Consider the following 21760-nt stretch of genomic DNA (forward strand, 5'->3'; position numbering starts at 1 on the left):
AGCTTGTTATTTTTTGTTCATGAAAGGAAATTATTACTTTTCCTGGCTATTCAGTTTCTTAAGATTTTTTGCTATCTGTTATTATGGCCATCTGGTTTAAAGTTTCTTAATGCCCCTATCATCCTTGCATCTTCGTTTCTCTTCAGCATCCTTATCCCCTTGGAATACATGCACATGGAGGGGATTTTTATTGCTTTTAAAATGGGCAGATATGAAGAAAGAAATCAGGTGAAAAAGGAGCATTACAGTTGAGCATTTCAGCCTCTAAGGAGGTTGCTGATTATTGAAAGGCTTTTATGAAGAGGAAAATTTTGCTGCATTATCAAGCTCTGATTCTTACTTCTGAAGTTACTTTTATACATGCAGCTCCCCTCAACAAGATTGATTTGTTCATGTCTCTCTTAAAGTATATTTTACATGGTGTCGCTACTGTGGAACTGCTATGGTATTTCTTAAGATGAGTTGGATGTTGTTGGGACATGAGCTACTACTGTATTCTAACAGGCACTGGGAGTGGACAATGAAAGAACAGTCTGAAAGCCGAGCCACCATGCATCTGTCTACGTAAAATTGGATGGAGATCTCAGATTAACTCAAGCCTACACACTGTCCTTCTGCTTACATCCTTGCAGTTTGCACATTGTGCAATGAAACCCAACCAGGAGGACAAGTGTGGAAGAAAGCAAAAATATTTTCCAGGATGCATTGTTTAGAAATCAAGACTGTCTGGATGTCAGAGTGCATGATGGTTATCACCTTCAGTACGAGAACGGCCCTACATAACATTTGGACAGCACATTTTGCACTGGGGGTACTATCACAGATGGACAGTTGTTGCTGCTACTAAGTTAGTAGATGGTAAGAGTAGTATAGGAGTAGTATAAGAGTAGTATAGTGTGCTTGAGGACTTGAGGAGTGTAATCTGTTAATGAGTATGTGATCCCAGCCAGAGCCAGTTCTAGATCTCCCGCAAATGGAGTCTGTTCCAGCTCTGGTCCATGATTCTTGACTTAAACTGAAACCAGTTATGCTTTGAGCAAGGGTAGTTCTGTGTGTTCTCCATCATCTCAACCAAGATGGTGACCACTATAATGACCCTTTGGGAATATTCATTACTCATTGTAACTGGCCAGTGTCTAAAAGCATCCCTGGATCACAAATGAGGAATTCATTAACAAGGCATTTTGAATACATGAGTAAACCTTTAGCTGGAAGCTGCAGCTACAGCAGCTGGTGGTGCAACATCAGGTTAATACTGCTCTAACCAGCTTGCAATTTTTAGCACTGAAATTGTAGAAGAGAGAAGAAAATTGTAAAAGGAGAAGCCTATCAGCTTGAAATATCTTGTAAATGTGAACTCACGCTAAAGATACTGTTTTCAAACATAAATTTGCATCCATCTTTAAGCCATTAAGTCAGAGAGATCTTAATGTTAGAATTATTACCAATGATATGCAGGTATTGCTGCTACAGGTTATGCTGGATAAATCTCAGGTGACTGGCTGCAAAGGAGTTGGTTCCCAGAGGAGGAATATGAGTATTCTGGGTTCTGAAGACTGAGATTCCTCGTACAGACTATATACATTTTGGGGCAGACTATATATATTTTGTGGCAAAAAAGGGTCTTAGATTATCTTACAGCTTTTTTCAGTCTAGTTTTCTTTAATTTCATCAGTTTTTATTTTTCAAGGCAGCATTTTCAAGGAAACTGGTATTGCTGCATGTCTTCTTAGCTAAAAGAAAGCTCTCTAGCTCTGGTTCTAGAATGGAAGTCTGGGAAAAATGGCAGTTTATTCCTCTCTGGTTCAAGAAGTCGTATACTTGTATGTGTGCTTATTTGTGTAGATGCTGCAAAATAGCCAATGCATCTCTGTGGACTTTGACAAATAGTTGCAACAATTATGTACCTAGAAACATCCCAACTACAACTTGGAACACAGTTTATTTCCCCAAAGGTGTTTGCAGGATGGTCGATAGGAACAGCACAAGCCAAGGATAGCCCAGCTAATGGTAACCTTTCCTGCAGATTGCCTAGGGATCTTCAAATGCTTCTCAAATCCTAGGGAGAGGCTGAAAGATTTGACCTTATTCTGGTGTCTGATCCAAAAAGCTGTAAGTTGTTCTGACAGGGCAGGTTTTCCTGAGAGCTGTGCAGTCAGAGTTGGATATGAGCCCAGCCCTGGGGTTGTGCTGGAACTCAACACTTTGGGGGCCTTGAATTATTTCATATGAGCCATACTGTGACAGACAGGGCCTGCAGGAATCAGAATTACTGACAAGGAGATTATTCCTAAAATTACTGGCAGGGAAAAGGGAGGAGGAACCACTGCCATGACCAAGTTATGTGAGACGTGTCAGGGGAGCAAAGGAAAACTCCATTTCTTCATCTGGTCACTCTGATGCCTCCCAAGAGCTTTACATTGGAAGGAGAGCAAGAAGAGCCTCACTCTGCAAATAGCTCAGGTGTCTGTGTGGGATGGCTTGATGCATTCAGTGTTCTTATTCCTCACATCTGCCCCAAGGCCTCAGCCTGCGCTGCAGCCGCGTGGTGCCATGCTGACAGGGAAAGGCCCTGCCCTGCAGCATCCAGCCCAGCAGTTCGGTGGGGTGGATGGCAAGGTGGGAGCTGGGAAGAGGTGTGAGGCAGAAATTGCTCGATGCAGTACATTTGCATAGCAGCAGAACTCACAGCCAGCTTTCTCACCAGGCTCTGCCAGGCTTTGTAGGATTTGTGGCAGAGGGAAGGCTTTAAAGGGGCTTTGATGCAAGTGGAGATGGCACCTCTATGGGGAGATTTTTACCATGATTTAGAGGGCAGGCTGTGAGAAAGCATAGAGGTGTCTGCAGAAGAAGTGATGGAATGTGTTATCTTTAGTGAGAGAAGAGAGTTTTCTGCTGTGACAGAGAATTAGATTTAAGAGCCAGGGAGAGACCAAGTGGTAGCTTAGAGGAAAAGCTTGAGCTTTTCTATCAATCCCACAGAAATATTTATAGTATAAAAACATTTGCTATCAAGATGAAAAATGGAAACCTCAGAAACAGTGCTTCGATGTTTTTTAGCTGCTGGGGCTCTCAAGAAGAAATCCATTATGTTCGATTTCATCACAAAATGAAGCTGTGCGTTCTCACTGCTCGCCTGGTGAACGATCCCACAGGGCAGCAGAGCAGACAGGAGCTTCCAGTTCTCACCCAGTGCCACTATCAGTGCCCAGACCAAGCTGCTGCTTCAGGCACTGCCAGCAAAATCCCCCTGAGTGTGCTGTGCAGTGCCAAGCAGCTGCAGACCTTGGGGATGAAATCTGAATGCCCTAGGGCTAACATCTGCTCCGCCTACAATTCTAACATGAGAGAAGAACAAATCAGAGCGATTTTGTCACAGTTACACCATTTTGGTGAGGGTGGGCACTAATCTCCCTAAGACAAGAGCTGCTCCCACTCTTCAATTTCATGAACTGAGCATGAAATATATTTTTACTCAATTTAGCGTAGGTTTGAGAAGGAAATAATTTTGAAGCACAAAGCCAGAAACAATCGATTTGAAATGTCAAAATGATTTTTTTTCCCCCAGAACAATTTTTTTTTTTTCAAGTAGAAATATCCTAAAACCAGGTTACTTTCTTCTCTGTGGAAAACTTCCACTTCGGTAAACTAATATTTTTCACTTGATAAAGTAATGAGCCTCAGTGGAGAGAAAAGCTGGTGCTCTGCATGGTACTGGGAGAGGTGAGCGAAAGGGAAATGTGATGAAAACTCCAAAAAGGAGGTCAGTCCTCGTGGCTCAGGACAGCTAAAGAAGCGAGTCTCAGCAGCTGGTATGAGATAATTAGAGCAAGGAACTTGGCAGCCAGGAAGGACAGATGCAGATTTTTTGCATTTAGTGAGGAGTCAGGAGCCCATTGCCTGGGGGAATGAATCTGGGGTAACACCCAGACTGCCAGAGGCTGCCTGCTTGTTGATATCACTGTGATAGAGATGGGACCAGGAGCTGGGAGAACAAAGTAAGATTTACTTGGAACGATCAAGAACACAGGTTAAGAAAAGGCATATCAATATGTATATATGCATGTATGTATGTTATTTATCAAGAAGACGGGTAGTGAGATTAGATGGCTGACAATAACCATGAATAAAGTTTGGCATTTGTGATTTGTGTATAACAGACCCTTAATCAGACCAAATCCTAGATGGTTATCTCTGCCAGAACAGTGCTAAATCTTGTTTGCCCAAAAGAACAGTCTCTAAAAATTATATTCCCCTTCTTTCTGGATTTTTAATGTATAAGAATGGAAGTGCTGAAGTTAATCCTCCCTTGACACTGCCCACGGATGCAGGATCTTCATATCACATCGTAGCTGCACACTGAACAACTAGAAATATCAGTGTCTGACTTGAAAAGTTGAATTAACGGGAGCGAAAACATTCAACAGGGCTATACAAGAGAGACAGGATATGAAGCATGTTGGAAAGAAAAACGTTAGCCAGCAATTTGTAACTCTGAAAAAGGACTTTCTGCTTCTGGGAAACTGTAGATAGTCCCCAGCATTCCTGAGCATTGTGTGCCCCCTAGATTTTGCCATAAAGAGCCTTTAAGACACAGAGCATGATCCCTTAGAAGATCTATACGTGCTTCCCAGCACTGCAGCTGCCCTCAGCTGTGCTCAATCACTTGAACAACAACTGGAAGTGTCTAATTTCTGATGGGGAAACCCCTGAAATTAGCTTTGCTTTAATGAGAGTACTTGATCATCTGTGTTTCATGCCTGCACTGCATTCAACAAGAGCACCCTCAGTGTTCTGTTGTGGAATATGCCTCATGAGATACTTAGAGAAGAACAGAGATGCAGGCTGAAAAAGGGAGGTGAAGTTTACTCTGAATTTGGACTCTGGTTCCCTTTCGGAGTTTGATGCCTTCTGACTTGCAGCTGTTTCTGATGGCTCTGAGGCTGGGATTGCAGAAACATCTAGGGAGGCATGTATGAGTGTTTACTGCCCTGTAACCCAGAACCCTTCACGTGGCATACTGTGAACTGAACGGTTCCTGGCCTTCCCCAAAATCTCAGCTGTGACGTGCACTGCAGTTTTTGCATACAACCAAATAGCTATTCCTAGTTTCCCACAAAGCAGGTATAATATGTCGTGATTATTTTCAGGTATGAGCAAGCATGTTGCTTGAATTAGGCACTGCATCCAGCTGAGCTGACGGGGGGAAGACCATTCACTGGACTGAAGTAAGCTGATTCAAATGGCCCAGCTTTAAAAAGCAAACCCACAGCAGGGCCATGTCAAAGCAGAAACAATTCTTTCCCAGACCTGGCAGACAGAGCCTGTTCCTCTTTAAATCTGTGCTCTGTGCTGCAGTGCTCTGCATTGTTGCCATGGCAGAAATCTCCCCATAGTAATAACCTCTTTCAGGGAAGGTTAAAAAGAGACAGTGCACATGCTCAGAAAGCTGCACTTGTTCTGTTAGCAGTTTGCAGCGGCCATTTCAAAGAGACCACCACAAAGACAAGAGAGAGATCAGGTACTGATATTTTTTTCCTTTGTTGGAGGGGGTGACTTTTCTCTTACAAAGAGGACCGTGCACATGTCTCTGTTCCTGGTTACGCTGCAGAGAGAGACCACCCTGGAAGCCTGTCATGATTATTCCTCACAGACAGCAGATTCCCATAGAATTACTGAGAGGCAGTTGTTAGATGTGGCCTGAGGTAACTGCTGCACTCAGGGAGCAATTATTTGGCAACACGGCTCACACAGGAAGCTGAGGTGAGGTTGGGGTGGTGTGTGAGGTACCCTGAAAAAAGTTGAGCTGTCTGCCTTGTTTTTTTGAACCTCTGTAGCACTGATAGTTGACTATGAGAACAGACTTCGATGACCAGCAGGCTTCTGCATTAGGTGCTTTGGAAGGAGATTGATACCGTCCTGATGTACTGATACTTGGAAACACTGCTGCCTCCTGTTGTGAAGCCTGGTGTCTTTGATTATACTTGCTTTGGTCTCAGGTCATCGTTAATTAAAACGGAGTAACCAAGCCACTTGTTAGGATTTTAATCCCTTTATTTTAAGGATTGTAGAAATAAGAAAAAGGATCACGTTTGCTCACTTCTAAATAGTGGGAGGAATAGGAAACCCTGTTTTGTGGTTACAGAAATGATCAGATGCATTGCTTGATATGAGCACAAATATATTCATTACTCTGTATGTGCTCATGTGTGTCTCTCTTCTGAGCCGCCCTTTGATCCTACGTTTAGACTGAGATGCACAGGAAGGGGATGTGTGTAGGGCTGCACCTTTCCCGAATAAACTGCTGGTTTGCACAGGCTGCAAGTGTTTGTACAGAGTTTTCAGCTTCGGAGAGCTGTGTCTGAAATAGTGACTTGGTATGGATCAAAGAGTAGACTTGTTCAATTCTGTATCTGTGGCAAGATGAGGGCAAAAACCTTTTCCTTTCTGTCTCCTTCCATTGCACTTCTGAATGTGAAATAGCTCTTCAGGGGAATTCTGCTCTCTTGCCATCAGCACACATGCACTTGATGTTCATATGCAGCACCTTCTGTTTAGTAGGTACCTACTTAAAAATCGGGAACAAATGGTCAGTTGTCCTGCTTTCCTGAACTTAGCTAAAGAAATGATTCGTATGGATTTTATTGTGTTGTTACAATCTTATTTGATTCTTTCTTCCCTTTCCTTGAACGCACAGGACCAGACGGTAAACTTGGCTGAACTAAGGATCACCTTATTAGTTTGGGTGCTTGAAGCTTGTGATTGAAATCTTTAACAGGCAGTTGCAGCTTGAGCCAATCCAAGGTTCCTGTGTTTCCTCTTGATCTGAACAGTTTACTTGTTGGGTCAAGAAAATACTTTGTTTGATGCCTTTGTACTTATCAAACATTTAACGTTTGTATTCAGGGGTGGGTGTTGCAGGACCAGATTATAGCTGTCTTCGGGACATTGTGTGGCCTGGCTGTGATGTTTGGGAACAAATAGGTGACTGCAAATTATCTGGAGCTTGGATTGGAGAGGGAAACAGAAGTTCAAAGAGTTTTGATGTATTCGCTGCTCTACCTATGAATTTGCAGAGGTTTAACAGAAGTCTTGTCCTTCAGTTGCTTTCATACTGGAGTAAGATTTTATGATGAATGTGGTGGGCAGTTAATGACAGTAATTAACTGTAGTTATTGTACTTGTAAAAAGATAGTATATCAGTGACGCAAACCAGTGGGAAAGAAGCACATTTTGAGGTTCAGGTCAATTTCAGGCAGCTCCAAGAAAAAATCCTTACAAGCCAGATCTCGGTGTCTAACAGCAAGCCAGCAGTCCAGATTCGTGCTCTGGTTTCTGACTGTACAGTTATGAACAAGGCTGATGTCACAGCATGGGCGAAGTTGTTGGTATCCTGGCCTTCACATGAATCCAAAACCAGCGACTTCTGGTCTTCTTCACAACTATGGATATTCCCAGTTGGGTTTTATACGCTACTCTGGAAAAGTACAGGGAACTTCTGCCTGTGTTGTAGATCTTTTGATTACTTTTTTTTAAATTGGTTTGTTTGTTTCTTTTCTTTCAGAGGAGAACTGCCATTGCTTTAGCCATCAGGAACAGAAAGTTCCTTGCAACAAGAGCCTTGTATTTGTAATGTTCCTCCCTGTCTTGTTTCTGTCTCTTGATAAAGAGAGAAGCACCCGTTCCCATGATGCTGGTACCCTGCCTTCTGAGAAGACCGGTCCTTACAGTTCCTTTAGTTTTTGTGGCTGCACTACTTCTCATGGAGCCTGCTAGATCTGATCAAGAGGCAGGAACAGCCATACCGGCTGAAAGTATGTACCATACAGCTCTCTTACAACTTGTATTGTAGTTTTAATGTTGCAAGGCACCACATTATTGACTGTTTTGGAAGTGTCTTGTTTATATTGGTTTAAAACTGTGATCTGAAATATGTGCTGTTTTCCCTCTTCATCCAGGGCTCTCTAGTGTCTTGCCCTTTTCTCCTGCCTATTGCTGTCTTGCTTGCAACTGAAATCCAGCAATGTTCTGCACTTCTTATTTTGTGCAGCTCCTTCATTGTTTTAGATTTCTCTGCCATGAATCGTTATCTTTACTTTTCAGAGACATTCTTGAGAGTTATTTATTTCATCTGGCATTGACTTTCATCTTTTGTTTCATGCCTGGTAGAGTTAGAAGTCCTTATTTTAAAATTTCACGGTGAAGGTGTCACAGAAGCACAATTTGTCAACCCTCAACCACCTAAACCTCCTTTGCTAACCTGTATGGAGTTCAATTTATGTCATAAACATAATGGCAGGTCCATGCATCAAGTAGTTTAAGTGGAAAGTGCTGTTCTTCCCTTTTATTTGGTGTATATATGTTAACACTAAGGTTGGGTCATGATTCAGCAGTGAGAGAGGAGTCTTTAATTCATAATGTTTATTTTATCTCTGTTTTTTGTTTGTTTGTTTGTTTTAATGAAAACTAACCAGTTAAAGAATTTGGCAGACTCCTTGTCTCCATGCAGGCAGGATCCCCCTCTGCTGGTTAGCACACAGGTCATGAGCTGGAGGCTCACACTCCAATTTATCACATGCATGTTGTAATCAGTCAAATGTTGTGCATTTGCAAAATAGGCTGACAGATGCTGCAGGATATTCCAACCTCAGTCTAGGTTTTATCCTTTCTTCCTTACCAGACTTCAAAGTGAAACTATGCCTGTGCTCAGAGTTCCTCACTTGCCCAATATTTCCTGTAAGGTTGTCAGAGAAGCACAGGCATTGAGAATCAAATGAGAGTGTATGTAGAGCCTGATAATTCTAAGACAACCTGTTTGTTCAGGTTCTGTGCTGCTGTTTGTTATAGAGCAGCTTTGTGTTATGATGATCAAGGCAAAGCAAGCCTTGTGACCATAAGTGTGGATTATCTAGAATCTTGAACAGTGCAGTTAATCCAGAATGCATCTGTTCTGCTTATCAGCAATACCCTGTAATGATAGGGCATTGTGTTTATCTGCTGCTTGCTCCACTAGCTTTCTATAAAGCTGTACTGTATTCAGAGTTGGAGTCAAAGAGATCTTAGTGATAATGATCTCAATTGTATTCCATTAGCTTTGTGTTTTAAGTTCAAGTTTGTGAGAATAGGAGATAGAATTTTCCTGGGAAGCAGCATCATGGCTTTGGAGAGAATATCTGGAGAAGATGAGGTTGAACGTGTGCTCACGGACTGTGGAACAAAATGGAAGACTCAAGTAATAGATTTAGTATGTTCACACTTCTACAAGCTGTGACAAGAGGAGAAATAGTGGGAAAGGGAAAAGATGTGTGTAGAGAACAATGACGAAGGAAGCAGTGGAGAAAGAAATATGATTTTTCTTAATGTAAATTTGTCAAAGTAATTCTTTTGCCATTGAGACACTGGGTGGGCCATCATGGTGGACCTCTTAGAAAAATCTGGATTATTTAGGAGTACTCATGTCAATATTCACTGTGGACCTTCTTCTGTAATTCATCATGCTCAGAATCACTGTTTATTTCTTCTGCTTAGTACTTCATGCTCTCTCCTAAATGCTTTCCTAGGCCGTCCCTGTGTTGACTGCCATGCATTCGAGTTCATGCAGAGGGCTCTGCAGGATTTAAAGAAAACAGCATATAATCTAGACACACGGGTAAGGAAACATTCAGCTTCTTTTTGGTCTTATTTTGTTTCTTGTTTTGATTTTATATTTTATCATGGAAGAAAATGCTGTGGATAGAAGTAGATAAAGTGGGTGCATTTTGCACTGGACTCTGTCACTTGACTGTAATGTCTTGTCTTCTAAGGTGAGGCTGAGTAATCAGATTTCGTTCCTCCAAGCAGTAACCTGTGAAATTCTCAGTTGGTTTATCAGAGAAACTAGGAAGCTTAGTGAAAAGCAAACTGGCAGACCTAAGCTCTCTGTCCTTCTCTTGGATAAGTTAGAGCTATTAGCACTGCAAGTCTCATTCCAAATGCTGAGTGCACACATGAATTTTTGTGCTAGGGAGGGTAAGGTCAGAACATCAGTCTTATTGCCCAAAAGGAGAGAGTCAGCTCAAACAAAAAAACACATTAAAATAAAATATGTTATTGCACATGTTTCTGTCCTAGGAGGGAGGCTAAGGGAGGAAACATCATCTCATAGAATTTTTAATTATTATTTTTTTACATCGCATTGATTCCTTAAAGATGAAGCATGCCACAAATCAGAACAGCATCAAAAACAGAACTTGCTTGGCTTGTAGTTAGGGTGGAGAATTTGCCAAGTATCCCCCTTCAATGGGAGAAGTTGAGTCTTGCTACTGCAGCCTGCAGTGTCCAGCTGCATCCCAGCTGCTGTCAGATAGCAGTCTTAGTAGGGTATCTTTTCCCCCACCTCCCATGTACCCTTTAGATGAAGTGCTGCATCTGCATCTTGCACAGGTTTTTCAGCAGAAGGCATTTAAACTGCTTTGTGCTTCTAATCTACAGTCAAGGTCATTCGCAGTTCAACGCTTGCAAACTGACATTTCTGAAGAATACTTTGAAGTAACTCCAAGCTGAGCACATGATGAAAATGCTGCTGCAGGAATAAAGATGGTTTGAATTGTGACGTGCTACAGAAAACAAACATTCAAGCAAAACCAAATTCATATGTAGCGAATTTGCAGTTAAACAAAATCTGTTCAATAGTTACAGGTCAAATACATTTTGGGCTCTTTCATGAATAAATCTTATTAACAAATACGTCTGAGTACTGCATACAGCCAAAACAAAAGGTTCAGACTGTGTTGAAAAGTGGTTCTATCACAAATTCTTCTGTTAAAAACTTCTGAACTTTTTGCTAGAATTTCTAAATCTTGATTCAAAAATATCTTGAGTGCAAAAATCTTCTCTGGTTGTTGGGCTATGGAGGTGACCTTTATGATTCTTACAGATTGCGTGATGGGAGTGAAGCTTTGTAAAATATAGACATCCAAAGCTGAAAGCTAATAATGAGGATAGAGCAGCTGAGCCCCAAAATTGCAACTGCATTTTACTATTTCAAAATAAAAGACAGCCAAGGAAAGGAAACGAGGCTATAAAAAAAGGTTCAGTTGGAAAGGAATATCCTAGAGTTGAGTTTCACAGTTGTAGGTTTGACATCAAGCCTGGAAAAGTGGCTTCATGATACGTTCTTGCCACAGATCTCTCTCTTTCTTACCACTTTCAAATCCAAACAATTGAATCCACATTGAAATCCTTCACTGTCTCTGGATAGAACAGTCCTATCCCAGTTATGAAGAAGTTCTGCCTACATCTTCAAAAGACATCGAAATATTTACTGAGGACTACTTGGATCATAGAAATGCTGCCTACAGTGCTTCAATTCTTGTGTTTATTCTGCTGTAGCCCAATTTGATGCAATTTGAGTATTTTAAGACAATTGCTTTCAGCTACGTATATGTTTTACATTTGACTGTTTTGATCTGTTTTGCTGCTGAGTGGGGCAAATTTTTCTGCCCCAAAAATACAATGGCCTTTGTTAATATTCCCACTGGAGACACTCATTTCCTTGAAAAATTCTTTTTTGTTTGCAGGTAGGAATTTTAGTTGATGACTGAACAGCTTTTAACTGTGCTGGAGGGGGAGGGATTCCCAAAAGCTTAGAGAGGAAATTCCCATTAATTTCCGCCTGCAAATCTCACTCTGCTGTTCTTAACAGTGGAAACTCTGTAGTTTTATTGCACTGCTCAGAGTTTTCACACTTAATTTGGCCCTGTGTTGATCTGTGTGGCGTCTAACAAAGCAGAATGACTCCAGCGTAGGTCAGATAACTTTTTATAGAGGTCATAGGCTATATCCTGTTCGTTTTACAAGACAAGCAATGCTTGTAACCTACACTGAGGCGATGATCACTTACTGATTGATAGACTGGATGCATTTTCCTCATGCAGCGAGAGAAGGCTCACAGACCACCTCCAAGGGCTGGCAGCTACCTGTGCAGGTACCAGATTTGTTTGTGCCCTTCCACATACTACTATCCACCCATTTGTTGCTGCTGGCCCCTTGGAGCAGGCTTCAAACTGGATTGTTTTAGCTGCAATAAACAACTCTGAGGAATCTTCTGTGGGAATACCCCTGATTTTCCACTTAATAACAGCATCTGGCAGGTGCAGCTCTGATCATGAACCAGGAGAGGGCTCTTGTACTGCTGCGACCATCAAAACAATTCCAGTAGCATACAGACAGCCCCCTACTGCATCTGCAAGTTGCTCAAGACAGAGACCAGCAGGGAACAGGCAATAAAACAGCTCCCATAAAACATATCCAGCCCAGTGGCTGTTGCATTACAGCTTTAAAAAGCTCTGCATCTGCTTTTTATTTATTTATTTATTATTATTATTATTTAGCTGGCTAATAGTTTTTCTGTAGGCTGAGAATCTGAGCCTTGCCCTGTTTTTTGTTGTCTTTCTTTGGTGTGCTTTGATCCACAAAGGGGATAATAACAAATCTCTGTGCAAATGACTTTATAATCGTGCTCACAAAATAGTCATTAAAGATGCACTTAGTGCCATTCATTCTGTTCTTTATTTCTTTCTAAACTGTCAGTGGTTATTTGGAACATTCAAAGCCCGTTAAGTAAGATGTACCCATGAAAGTAAAAACAAAGCTTGGAAATGTTATTAAAGATAGATAAGATGGTAAGCAGCCTTGAGGCTTAACTCCAAAGCTGTCAGCTTCCCATATTCAAACCACAGCAAAAGATGTCGAGGAGATGGTTAGAGGGTGGTGGTTGAGCATCTTTCAGGTAATTAGCAAGGTCTAATCAGATCTTTTCAGTCTTGCAGGGTAGCTGAAATGATCAAAAGTGATATCTGATTTAAGATAATACCACAGGGCTGTGATGAGAGATTTGTCAGCTGAGAAAAAGACCTGCCCAATAGATGCATCTCCCTGTACTGAAAAGGAAGGCGTTAAGCAGAATGTTGTAGCCCAGCTCTTCTCTGAGTGAATTTAGCTGCTGCAGGTCAATAGATGTCATAACTTTAAAAAATAGCCTTTAATCATGAGGCCATCACATCTGATACCAAAATCACAAGAAAGGCAGATGAAGGGTGGGTTTAGTTGGCATTTAGATCTGATAGTCTTTATAGTGCCCCTTTTCATGTAACTGCTTAAGGCAGTAACTGGTAATTTGGTAAGTGGATTTGCACAGCTGGTTTGTCCCGTACCAGTAAGGAGGAAGTTCTATCTTGGATCACACTGATTCCCAAATACAACTTCAGATCGTGATAGACAGAGATGGCTGCGTATAATGGATAGGGATGTGATCTTGCTGTCTGGCAGCACTGTGCTCCATCATGCATCCACTGATGCCACATGTTCCTCAACACAGACAGGAAAAGCAAAATGTGTGTACGCTAGAGCAGAAGGATTCACAAATCTCCTTTATGCAGCTGTGCTGTCCCTTCCCTGGTTCTCAGCTCTTTCTTGCACAGGTGCAGGCATTTCAGATCGTATCCTGCTCAGGGAAGTTCCCAGTCCACTCTTGTTGCTCCAGAAAACCCTGCAGGCAGCAATCCTGATTCAGGTGAAGGGATTTCTTTCAAGCTTGGGACTCCCTTTTTTCAAGAAGCCTGCAGTCCCACCACATGTTTTAACTATAAATCCATATGCCAACTCAGCACCTATTGTCTGTTTTAGGCTAACAGTATGTTAACTATAACAGTAGTGAAACAAAAGTTAAAGGGGGTAAATTATATCTTGCTTTCTCTGTGCAACTTTCAGTAGCTAGACCAGACTGCAGTACTCTACATTTAATTTTTTGAGCCTGTTTTTAAATGAAAGAGAATTCCTGGTAGATTTTTGTATTTTTCTTAGGCCTTTCATTAACTTCATAGCTTATGCTCCAGTGTGCACAATTGAAGTAAGGCTGTAAGGAAGACAAATCAGAACCAAAAATGATTGGTTACCAGGCTGAATTTCTTCATATCATGTGAAGTGCTGCCATGTTTGTATGCCAATTAATCATGCAGAAGTTAAATTACTTTGTAGCCTGAAAGCAATATGTCTCATTGATGGGCTAAGACTCATCTCGTACAACTAATTCCCAATTTCAGGACAGAAGTGAAATTGATTTTTCTTTGGGAGCTAAGTGGTTTTATAGAGCTGACATTTCATTTTCGGTGTTGCTTTTGTCCCTTCCTCTTACAGACAGAAACACTGCTTCTTCAGGTGGAAAAGAGAAATCTGTGTGACTGTGTAACTGCAAATCTGCTGAACTGAATCCAGGAGACCAGCTGTATCACCTGCTCAGTGGTTTTTAAAACGCAGCTGTATGAAGCAGCCTTTTGGAGTTCGTGTTGCAAACACGTACATGCCACTATACTGAGGAAACTGGGGGGAGGGGGTTGTGTCTTACGTGTCTGTTCTGTTTGATGGTTTTTAAATAGTCCTCTCTTTTCACATCACTGCATTGCCAGTAAGGGCTCAGTTCAGTAAATCTGCTACTTGGTGCTAAAGCGGGGGAAAATTTTGCTTGCTTTGATTTTTAAATCAGAGTTGGCCAAGTGTAACCACGACATAAATAGAGCCAACAATGCACTAGAGATGCTTGCAGCTGGTTTTGGTCTCTAACATGTTAGAGCATATCTCTGTGACAACTAACCCAGCTATATTGAGACAAGTATTTGTGGTCTCTGTGGGCTTTGCCAGTATATTAAAGGTGATGGAAGTCCGTTCTGTTTGTTGTTTACACTGTGACCACGTTCAGACATCCTGTTGGCTGTAAAGAGGCATGCATTATGAGGAGATATATGTGTGCTGTGCTTAGACCAGAACAGCTTGTATGTTAGTGCTGAATTTCTGACATCCTGTGTAAGAGTGTCACTGTCTTCAATTAAAGTATTTAATTTAATCCTGCCTGTGGCCTTACCTCTCTAACTAACCTGGTGGGACTTTACTGCAGGTAGATAAGAGGGAACATACAAATACTGCTCTGCCAGGAGTAAAGCCTCCTTTAGAGGGCTTCAGCTGATTCTGATTAGAGTAGAATAGCTTTTCAGAGTTTTTTGCTGCAGTCAGGTCTTCCTCATCTTGTTCTAGCTTGGCTTTGTTCCTCTGCTTGCTCTGGATGTGCCTTGGCTTTTCTTTCCAGTGAAACCTTTGTTCCCCTTTTGATTCTGGCATTACTTGCTCTCTAAGCCCAGGAATTTCTTGGTGGATCCCCGGCCCCCATCCTTAGGATTGTGTGTAAGTTGCTGCAGGAGTGGGTGCTTCAACTGATATTCCTCAGGTCTGCCATTCCTCTAGATCCAGCTGACAGCCCTGCAGGAGCAATGTGTGGCATTCCCACCTACTGTGGAGTGAGTGAACGTGGTGCTGAGCAACACTGATATCTCCCTCCCTGTTTGTAGGCAGGGGAAAGGGAATAACTTTCTCATTCTTTTGCTCAGAGTATGAAAAATTAGGGACTCTTTTCAGCCTGCATCAGATGCATCAGAACCAGGAATTTGCTCATGGTAATTGCTGCATGCTTCTTCACAACCCACCCTATCTATTTTAATTTAGTTTTGAACAACTGTCCTCTGTCACTGCTTGTTCAAAACCATCATAATAGAAGGAGAACAGAAAACAACAGACATGGCACACAGTTATAGAAAAGGATTGGCAAGGAGGTCTGGACATTACACCCAGCAACCAGAATGTCTGTTCTGGGCAAGTGAACAAAACTTTGAATGATTTGAGTATATATTCTCAGGTTTAACATGACACAGTGGCAAGAGATGAGAGTGAAAGAATACAGCAGAGCCAAGCAAACTGCTGACAAAGGTGACAAGGATTATACATAGTAATGTGCAATGAACAAATCAGGAATCTGCAGTGTGGACAAGAGATGGTTGAAGAAAGAGATGACAGCAGTTTACAAAACCATGAGTGTCCTGAGAATGACTGCTTGCTGCCCCTTCCCATACAAGAGGAGTGCAGTGAATTGAAACCAGCTGGTGGCGGAGTCAGAGCAAATAGAAGAATGACTGCTGCGTATGTAAGTTGTGGAAGTATTTGCTATGAGATGTTGCTGATTTTAAATATTGGTATGAGTTTAAGAAGCAGATGTTCAGACTCAAGCCTGAAAACTCTGTTGCAGACTGTTACATTTAAAAATACCAACTTTTGGATTTCAAGTAAAAAAGAAAGGCGCTCAAGAGGTCCCTGACCCATGAGTTGTTGCCATTTAATAGCTTTTTAGGAAGACATTGTTTTATACTATCCTCAGAAATAGGTGCTGCCAAGGATAAGGTGCTAGCCATAGAATGATCTGTGGTGTGATCTGGTGCAGTTGTCCTTGTGTATAGAAATGAACTCTGCTTCCTAAACTCATAACACAGACCTCCCTTAAGTAGGTCAGTGGCCATGCTTCTGCAGCCCTGTATGTTGCAGGAGTAATGTTTCCTTTTTGCAAGGATGGAAATGGTGCTGCAAACCATTTGCCTACTGCCAAGAAGGATCTCTGCAATTAGTCAGATAGTAGAATCTCCTTTGTACCACATAAACCCAGTCCTGCCTCATTTTCTTTCTCTGCCCTATGGCCTTGCCTTGAGAAATGGAAGCTTGAGGGCTAGAAAGAATTAGTACAAACAGGCTGACCTTCTCTTCTTGTCGTACTTGGTATTACCACTGTGCATCCTACAAGGATTTCTTTTTTACTCAAAATTCCAAAGATCCCCAAACTGTTTTTTGTATGCATTTGACAGGGCCATCAGTACATGCACACATACTTCTCACTATTCACCTTGTCCTGTTTCTTTCCATATACTGCATTATGTAGTTGTCCATTGCTTTGGGGCTGCACTGAAAGCACAAACAAATTGGAACAAACAAATTGTGTATAGCACTGGGTGGTGGCCATCGTACCTTCAGGTGTTGCTAACTTAGACAATTCATAATGTAAAATAGGCTGGACTGTTGCTCTAGTTTAGACAAAGTATTTGTCTTTAGGCATAGGTTTGCAGTTTAATCTCCATGTGAATATTCTGTAGCCTTACTCCATTCCAACTATAGCTTTGTAGTGTTATGGGGAATTGGTAAAACAGTGTTTTCAAGGCCCTCAAGTTCCCAAATGTTAGGAAGTTAAAACAATTTAAAAAGGGAGTAAAAAAGAGTTGCAGGGCTGTATTTTTCCTCTGTGAAGTGTCAGTTTGGGTCTCACGTTGATTGTTGCAGAAAGAAGAGATAAATCACAGCTTTTATTTTGCTTTAAGTGCAAAGAGATTTCCATGCATGCTAATCTGGTGTGATTATTAGATACTTTACGTGGCTCTTCTAAGAAGCAAGCAGGAAGTGTAGGAGCTTGTTTGTGTAACAAAGATTGTGTCTAGTCCAAATTAATGGATGTGCTATCATCAAGCACATTTATATGTCAAATCTGGGCTAACTTTTGAGCAAAACAACTGTCATTTATCAGACTATATTGATAAAATTTGTCATTTTGTTGTGGCTTTTTCACAGAAGCTGGTGAAACTTGATGATTTACTATGGATAAATCCCAGCTAACTTTAAAGTTTCCAGTGATTGCAGGTTCAGTGAGGTTGTATCTATTGAGCTGTCACCCACAACCTAAAAAGATGACCATCTGAGAAAGATCTAATTAATGGTTTTACTCTGAAACTTGACAGGTTAATGTATGGGCCAGAGACAGGCAGAAACTTTGGGACCAGAATCCAAGTTGCTAGCATTTGTGAATGCTTACAGTTCATTGGAAGTAATCTTTAGTGCTATGAATTGACTTTCAAATCTTTGGGCAGTGTGGGTTATTTCTCTTCCCCATCTAGAGACAAATCATCAGATCAAATCACCCATGTGGTAAGTTTGATACATGTACCTCTTGAATTCTTCCTGGACTATGGCTACAGTGTCATAAAGCATCCAGTGTGTGTGGAAAGCACTTTGTTTCAGCCATCAGCACTGAATATAACTAATGCACAGCTCAGTCTTGTGTTGAAGAGGGAGCTGAGCAACATTTAAATGCCATCTGACAGCCAGTATATTGCACATTTGAAGTATGGTTCATGTATGACGTAAAATCAAACTGTATTTTACCCACAGAGGGCTGAAACGTGTCCTAAACATCAGCAGCTTTCCTAACACAAAATGAAACCTTCTCACCTTCCCTTTCTGTCTGCACATGCAGGCTGCTCAGAGACCTGCCATGCTGGTTTTGGTAGCCACAGAATGATCTGCCCAAACCCTCATCACTTAAAAGATGCCAGCAGGTACTTCCTGAGCATCATCTGCTCCCTGAACACAAGAACTCAGAAGGGACTTTCACATGCAGTTCTCAAGCAAGTAAAAATAACATGTTTTTATCTTCCCAGACAGGGATAATACCAGTGGTAGCAGGGCAAATAGATCAGTTTTACCATCCATGGTGCTCAGGCTGTGGGTGGACGTGTAATGCAGAACTCTTGCCTATGCTGTAAGCTTATACCCTGTCTAGCACAGTGAGCAGCTGCTGGATTTGCAGCTGTCCGATGCAAACCTTCAAATGTAAACAAGGAGAACTCTGACATTTTGCCAGTGGTTCCTACATTTTTATTGGAAGCAAAATCATGAACTGACCTTCAGTTCACAACATCTTGCCTGCTGCCCCCCCTGTGTAGCATTCCGGGCTGTAGGGATTGCCTCGAGATGCTTTGCACCCTTGGCTTCACTGGGTTTTTGGCAAACTGATCAAGCTTGGATCTTTCTCCAGATCTTACACCGTGGTACAAGAGGCCCTTCTGAGTTGATTATTTCCTGCACTGAAGGGTGTCTTGGTGCTAAATTTCTATCGTTGCTCCCTGTTTGCTGCCACATCCTTGTTTTGCAGCATCATGTGGGCTTTGTTGGAACAGCTGCAGTGTCTCAAAGCCTCATAGTCTGACCAGGGCTTGTGGTTGGAATCTTGAAGGGCTTGAACTTGTCAAGCAGTGATGACCAGAGCAAAATACTCATTTCACGTGAGGGAGACTTCTTTTTTCCCTGCCAGAACTCTGACTTACTTTTAAAGCCATGAGATTATCTGAGCCATCGAGCCAAGGTGAATCATTGTCTCATGGCGTAAAGCGCAACATGCAGAAGATGCTTTGATTTTCAGTCCTTCTTGGGGCTTGAGATATCTGTCAGAACAAAGCAATACAGTATATTCTGTTTATGTGTTGAAGCATCTACAGTGCACCAGCCTGTCAGCCCTCAACTCATCTGCAAAACAAATGACTGCTAGGACCCTGTGGATCCTGGCAGCTGCCCTGCAGCCAAATGACTCTGAATTCTTTTATCAGTGACCCATCCCAAAATGGGAATGCTCTCTTGACACCTTACTTGTTTAGACCAGAAAAGCGTTGCCTTTGCCCTTCTAACTGAGGAAGGAGAATTTCAGATGCTATTTGCTAGGCAGTATTTTTCTCCCAGGGGTGTTCTTGTTTATGCTGGAGTTGCTTCACAGGCAGCTGAGAAGTAGCAACTTGGGAAGCAAAATGATTTTCATAATCATACGTGGAATCACAACAAGCAGGAAAGGAACTGTAAAAGAAATCACCCAGTCTACCTCTTGTCTTATTGCAGGGCCATCCACCCCCATGCTATTCCTAAAAGATGTAAAATTTACCTACAGTCTTAAATATCCCCCTGTTTTCTCAGGCAATCCATTACAGTGCTGTTCTTACCATAAAGAGGTTTTCTAGGGCTGTTGGTGGTGCCTTCTGGATAAAGTTTAACGTCTTGCTTCTTGTCCAGTACTTCAGAGACACTCAGAATTATGGTTTCTCTACAACAGCCTTCTGTATTCCTGAAGACATTTCATGTCCCCTTCTCTCCTTCAGCCCACAAAGCTCAGTTCTTCCAGCTGTTTTGGGAGAGCACGACTCCTAAATCTCAGTCATTTCTGTTAGTTCCTACCATTCTTGCATTGCAGTGACCAAACCAGATGTAGTACAACCGTTGAGACCTTGTGATGGACAGGGTATGAGCTCATGCACTCTTTTTTGTACATCCTGATAAAACTGCCTGGTTTTTGGCAATGACAGAATGTTGCAGACTGATTTCATCTCATGATTCCCCAACTTCTCCATAGAAGTGCCACTTCACTTGCCGTTCCCCATTCTAAATGGGAGCTCCTGATTATTACTGATGAAGTGTATCACCTTGTCCTCATCTTTATCAAATTTTATTCTGTTTTTAGGCTTTTTTTTTTTTTCCAGCTTGTCTGTATGATTTGCAATTCTAGTCTTTTCTCCTAGTGTTTCTCATGACCTCCTAAGCTGGTACTACTTCTTAAATAATCACCTATCTTATTGAACACCCAGGTGGATAACAAAATGCCAAATAACCCTTGAACTGAGTCTTTCCAGACCCAATGAGACACTTCCCTCCTTGCTGATGGTGACTCACAGCTAACTATGGGCAGTTACCCAGCCAGCTCTGTGGGCCCTGTAGCAGTTTTGCTGCCTTTCTTCTCACAGATGTGTGACCCCATAGCAGAAAATGGCCTGAAGTTGATTAAATTTGGCTTTTCCCTACCCACAAGGCCTTTGTGCTTCTCAGTATTTGCATTACATTTTTTTCTTGACCATCCTGGTGATATTCCTGTGTTCTCTTGCCACTCTGGTATTCAAGTAATAGTAACCAGACCCAAATTCTTCTGTCTCTGTGCTTTCTTCTGAGTTCAGCAAAGGACTCGTGGCCATACTAACAGACAATGATTTAGCATTGCACATCGGGCTGAGATTAACTTTGCTAACTTGGCCTTGTGTACCCATGACCCTGATAACAGAGTTCTAACATTCAAGTACTTGCCTGCATCTTCCTTTCGTGCAAACGTATTTACCTCAGGCCTTTCTGGTTAGCAATTTGATGTATACAGTCTGTTCTTTCATTACAAAGTTGTAATTTTCAGTACCTGTAACATTTAGAAGTCAATTAATGGCTTTGTAGGGAGCTACCAGATGTCTGTCCTCACTAATCATCTTTCTAATAAATATCTGGATGTTTCTGATTATTTTGCAGGAAACCCTTTTTATTTTTTGTTAGCATGGGGTACTGAGGTATAGATTGGACGGAAAGAGGAAATAAAGACTAAATATTTCTGGCAGCCCTCTAGGATTCACTCTGACCTTCAGACAGCAGATGCACTCCTATGATTCTCCTGGAATCTTCTCATCCTTCAAGGTAAATTTACACCCATAGTGTAGTCACAGAGGTACGCAATAGTGAATGTAATAGCAAAGGAGGTCGTTCAAGTACTTTCCTGCTCTCTTCTTCAGCTTTGCTGAAGGTGATTTCTGGAAGTTATCCACAGACATTGGCTCTTTGCCCTGTGAATTGAGAAATGCATCTTGGACCACACACCTGTGCTAACAAGAGGTGTTGGGAATGTTTTTTGTACTTCCTAAGGAGGCAAAAACTGGATGGACTCTGCAAGCGCAAGGTCTGATTATTTTATGTTGACACCACGCAATTGAAAAAAAGGACATTATTTTAAGCTTAGTAGAGTGTTTTAATACAGAAATAATGCCTTCTGCCCCATTAGATTGTGCATAGAAAGGGCCCTACTGTAGATTCCCCCACTGTTACAAGTGGGAGCAAGATCAGTGTTGTTGCACTGTCTGGATGGCAGTAGTCCAATTCAGCAAGTACTCCTTCTGTGGTGCTACCACAGTGTTAAGCCTGGATAGTGGGTGGCTGAGCAGTCAGAAAACAAGACTAAGTCCACTAACAAAGAAGCTTTATTGCATGTAAACACAACTAAGCAAAACTCAGCTGT

At 41.8% G+C, this 21760-nt stretch overlaps 1 protein-coding gene across 1 annotated transcript; it reads left to right on the top strand.

Moving 5' to 3' along the window:
* The first annotated feature begins 5488 nt into the window (after positions 1-5488).
* On the top strand, positions 5489-14878 carry LOC140252296 (NELL2-interacting cell ontogeny regulator 1-like). Its single transcript, XM_072336796.1, has 4 exons — positions 5489-5521; positions 7670-7814; positions 9561-9649; positions 14176-14878. Exons 2-4 carry the CDS (start codon positions 7688-7690, stop codon positions 14245-14247), a joined length of 288 nt encoding a protein of 95 aa, XP_072192897.1. The 5' UTR covers positions 5489-5521; positions 7670-7687; the 3' UTR covers positions 14248-14878.
* Positions 14879-21760: the final 6882 nt, after the last annotated feature.

The sequence above is a fragment of the Excalfactoria chinensis genome, chromosome 4, assembly GCF_039878825.1.
Source record: "Excalfactoria chinensis isolate bCotChi1 chromosome 4, bCotChi1.hap2, whole genome shotgun sequence".
Classification (NCBI taxonomy): Eukaryota; Metazoa; Chordata; class Aves; order Galliformes; family Phasianidae; genus Excalfactoria; species Excalfactoria chinensis.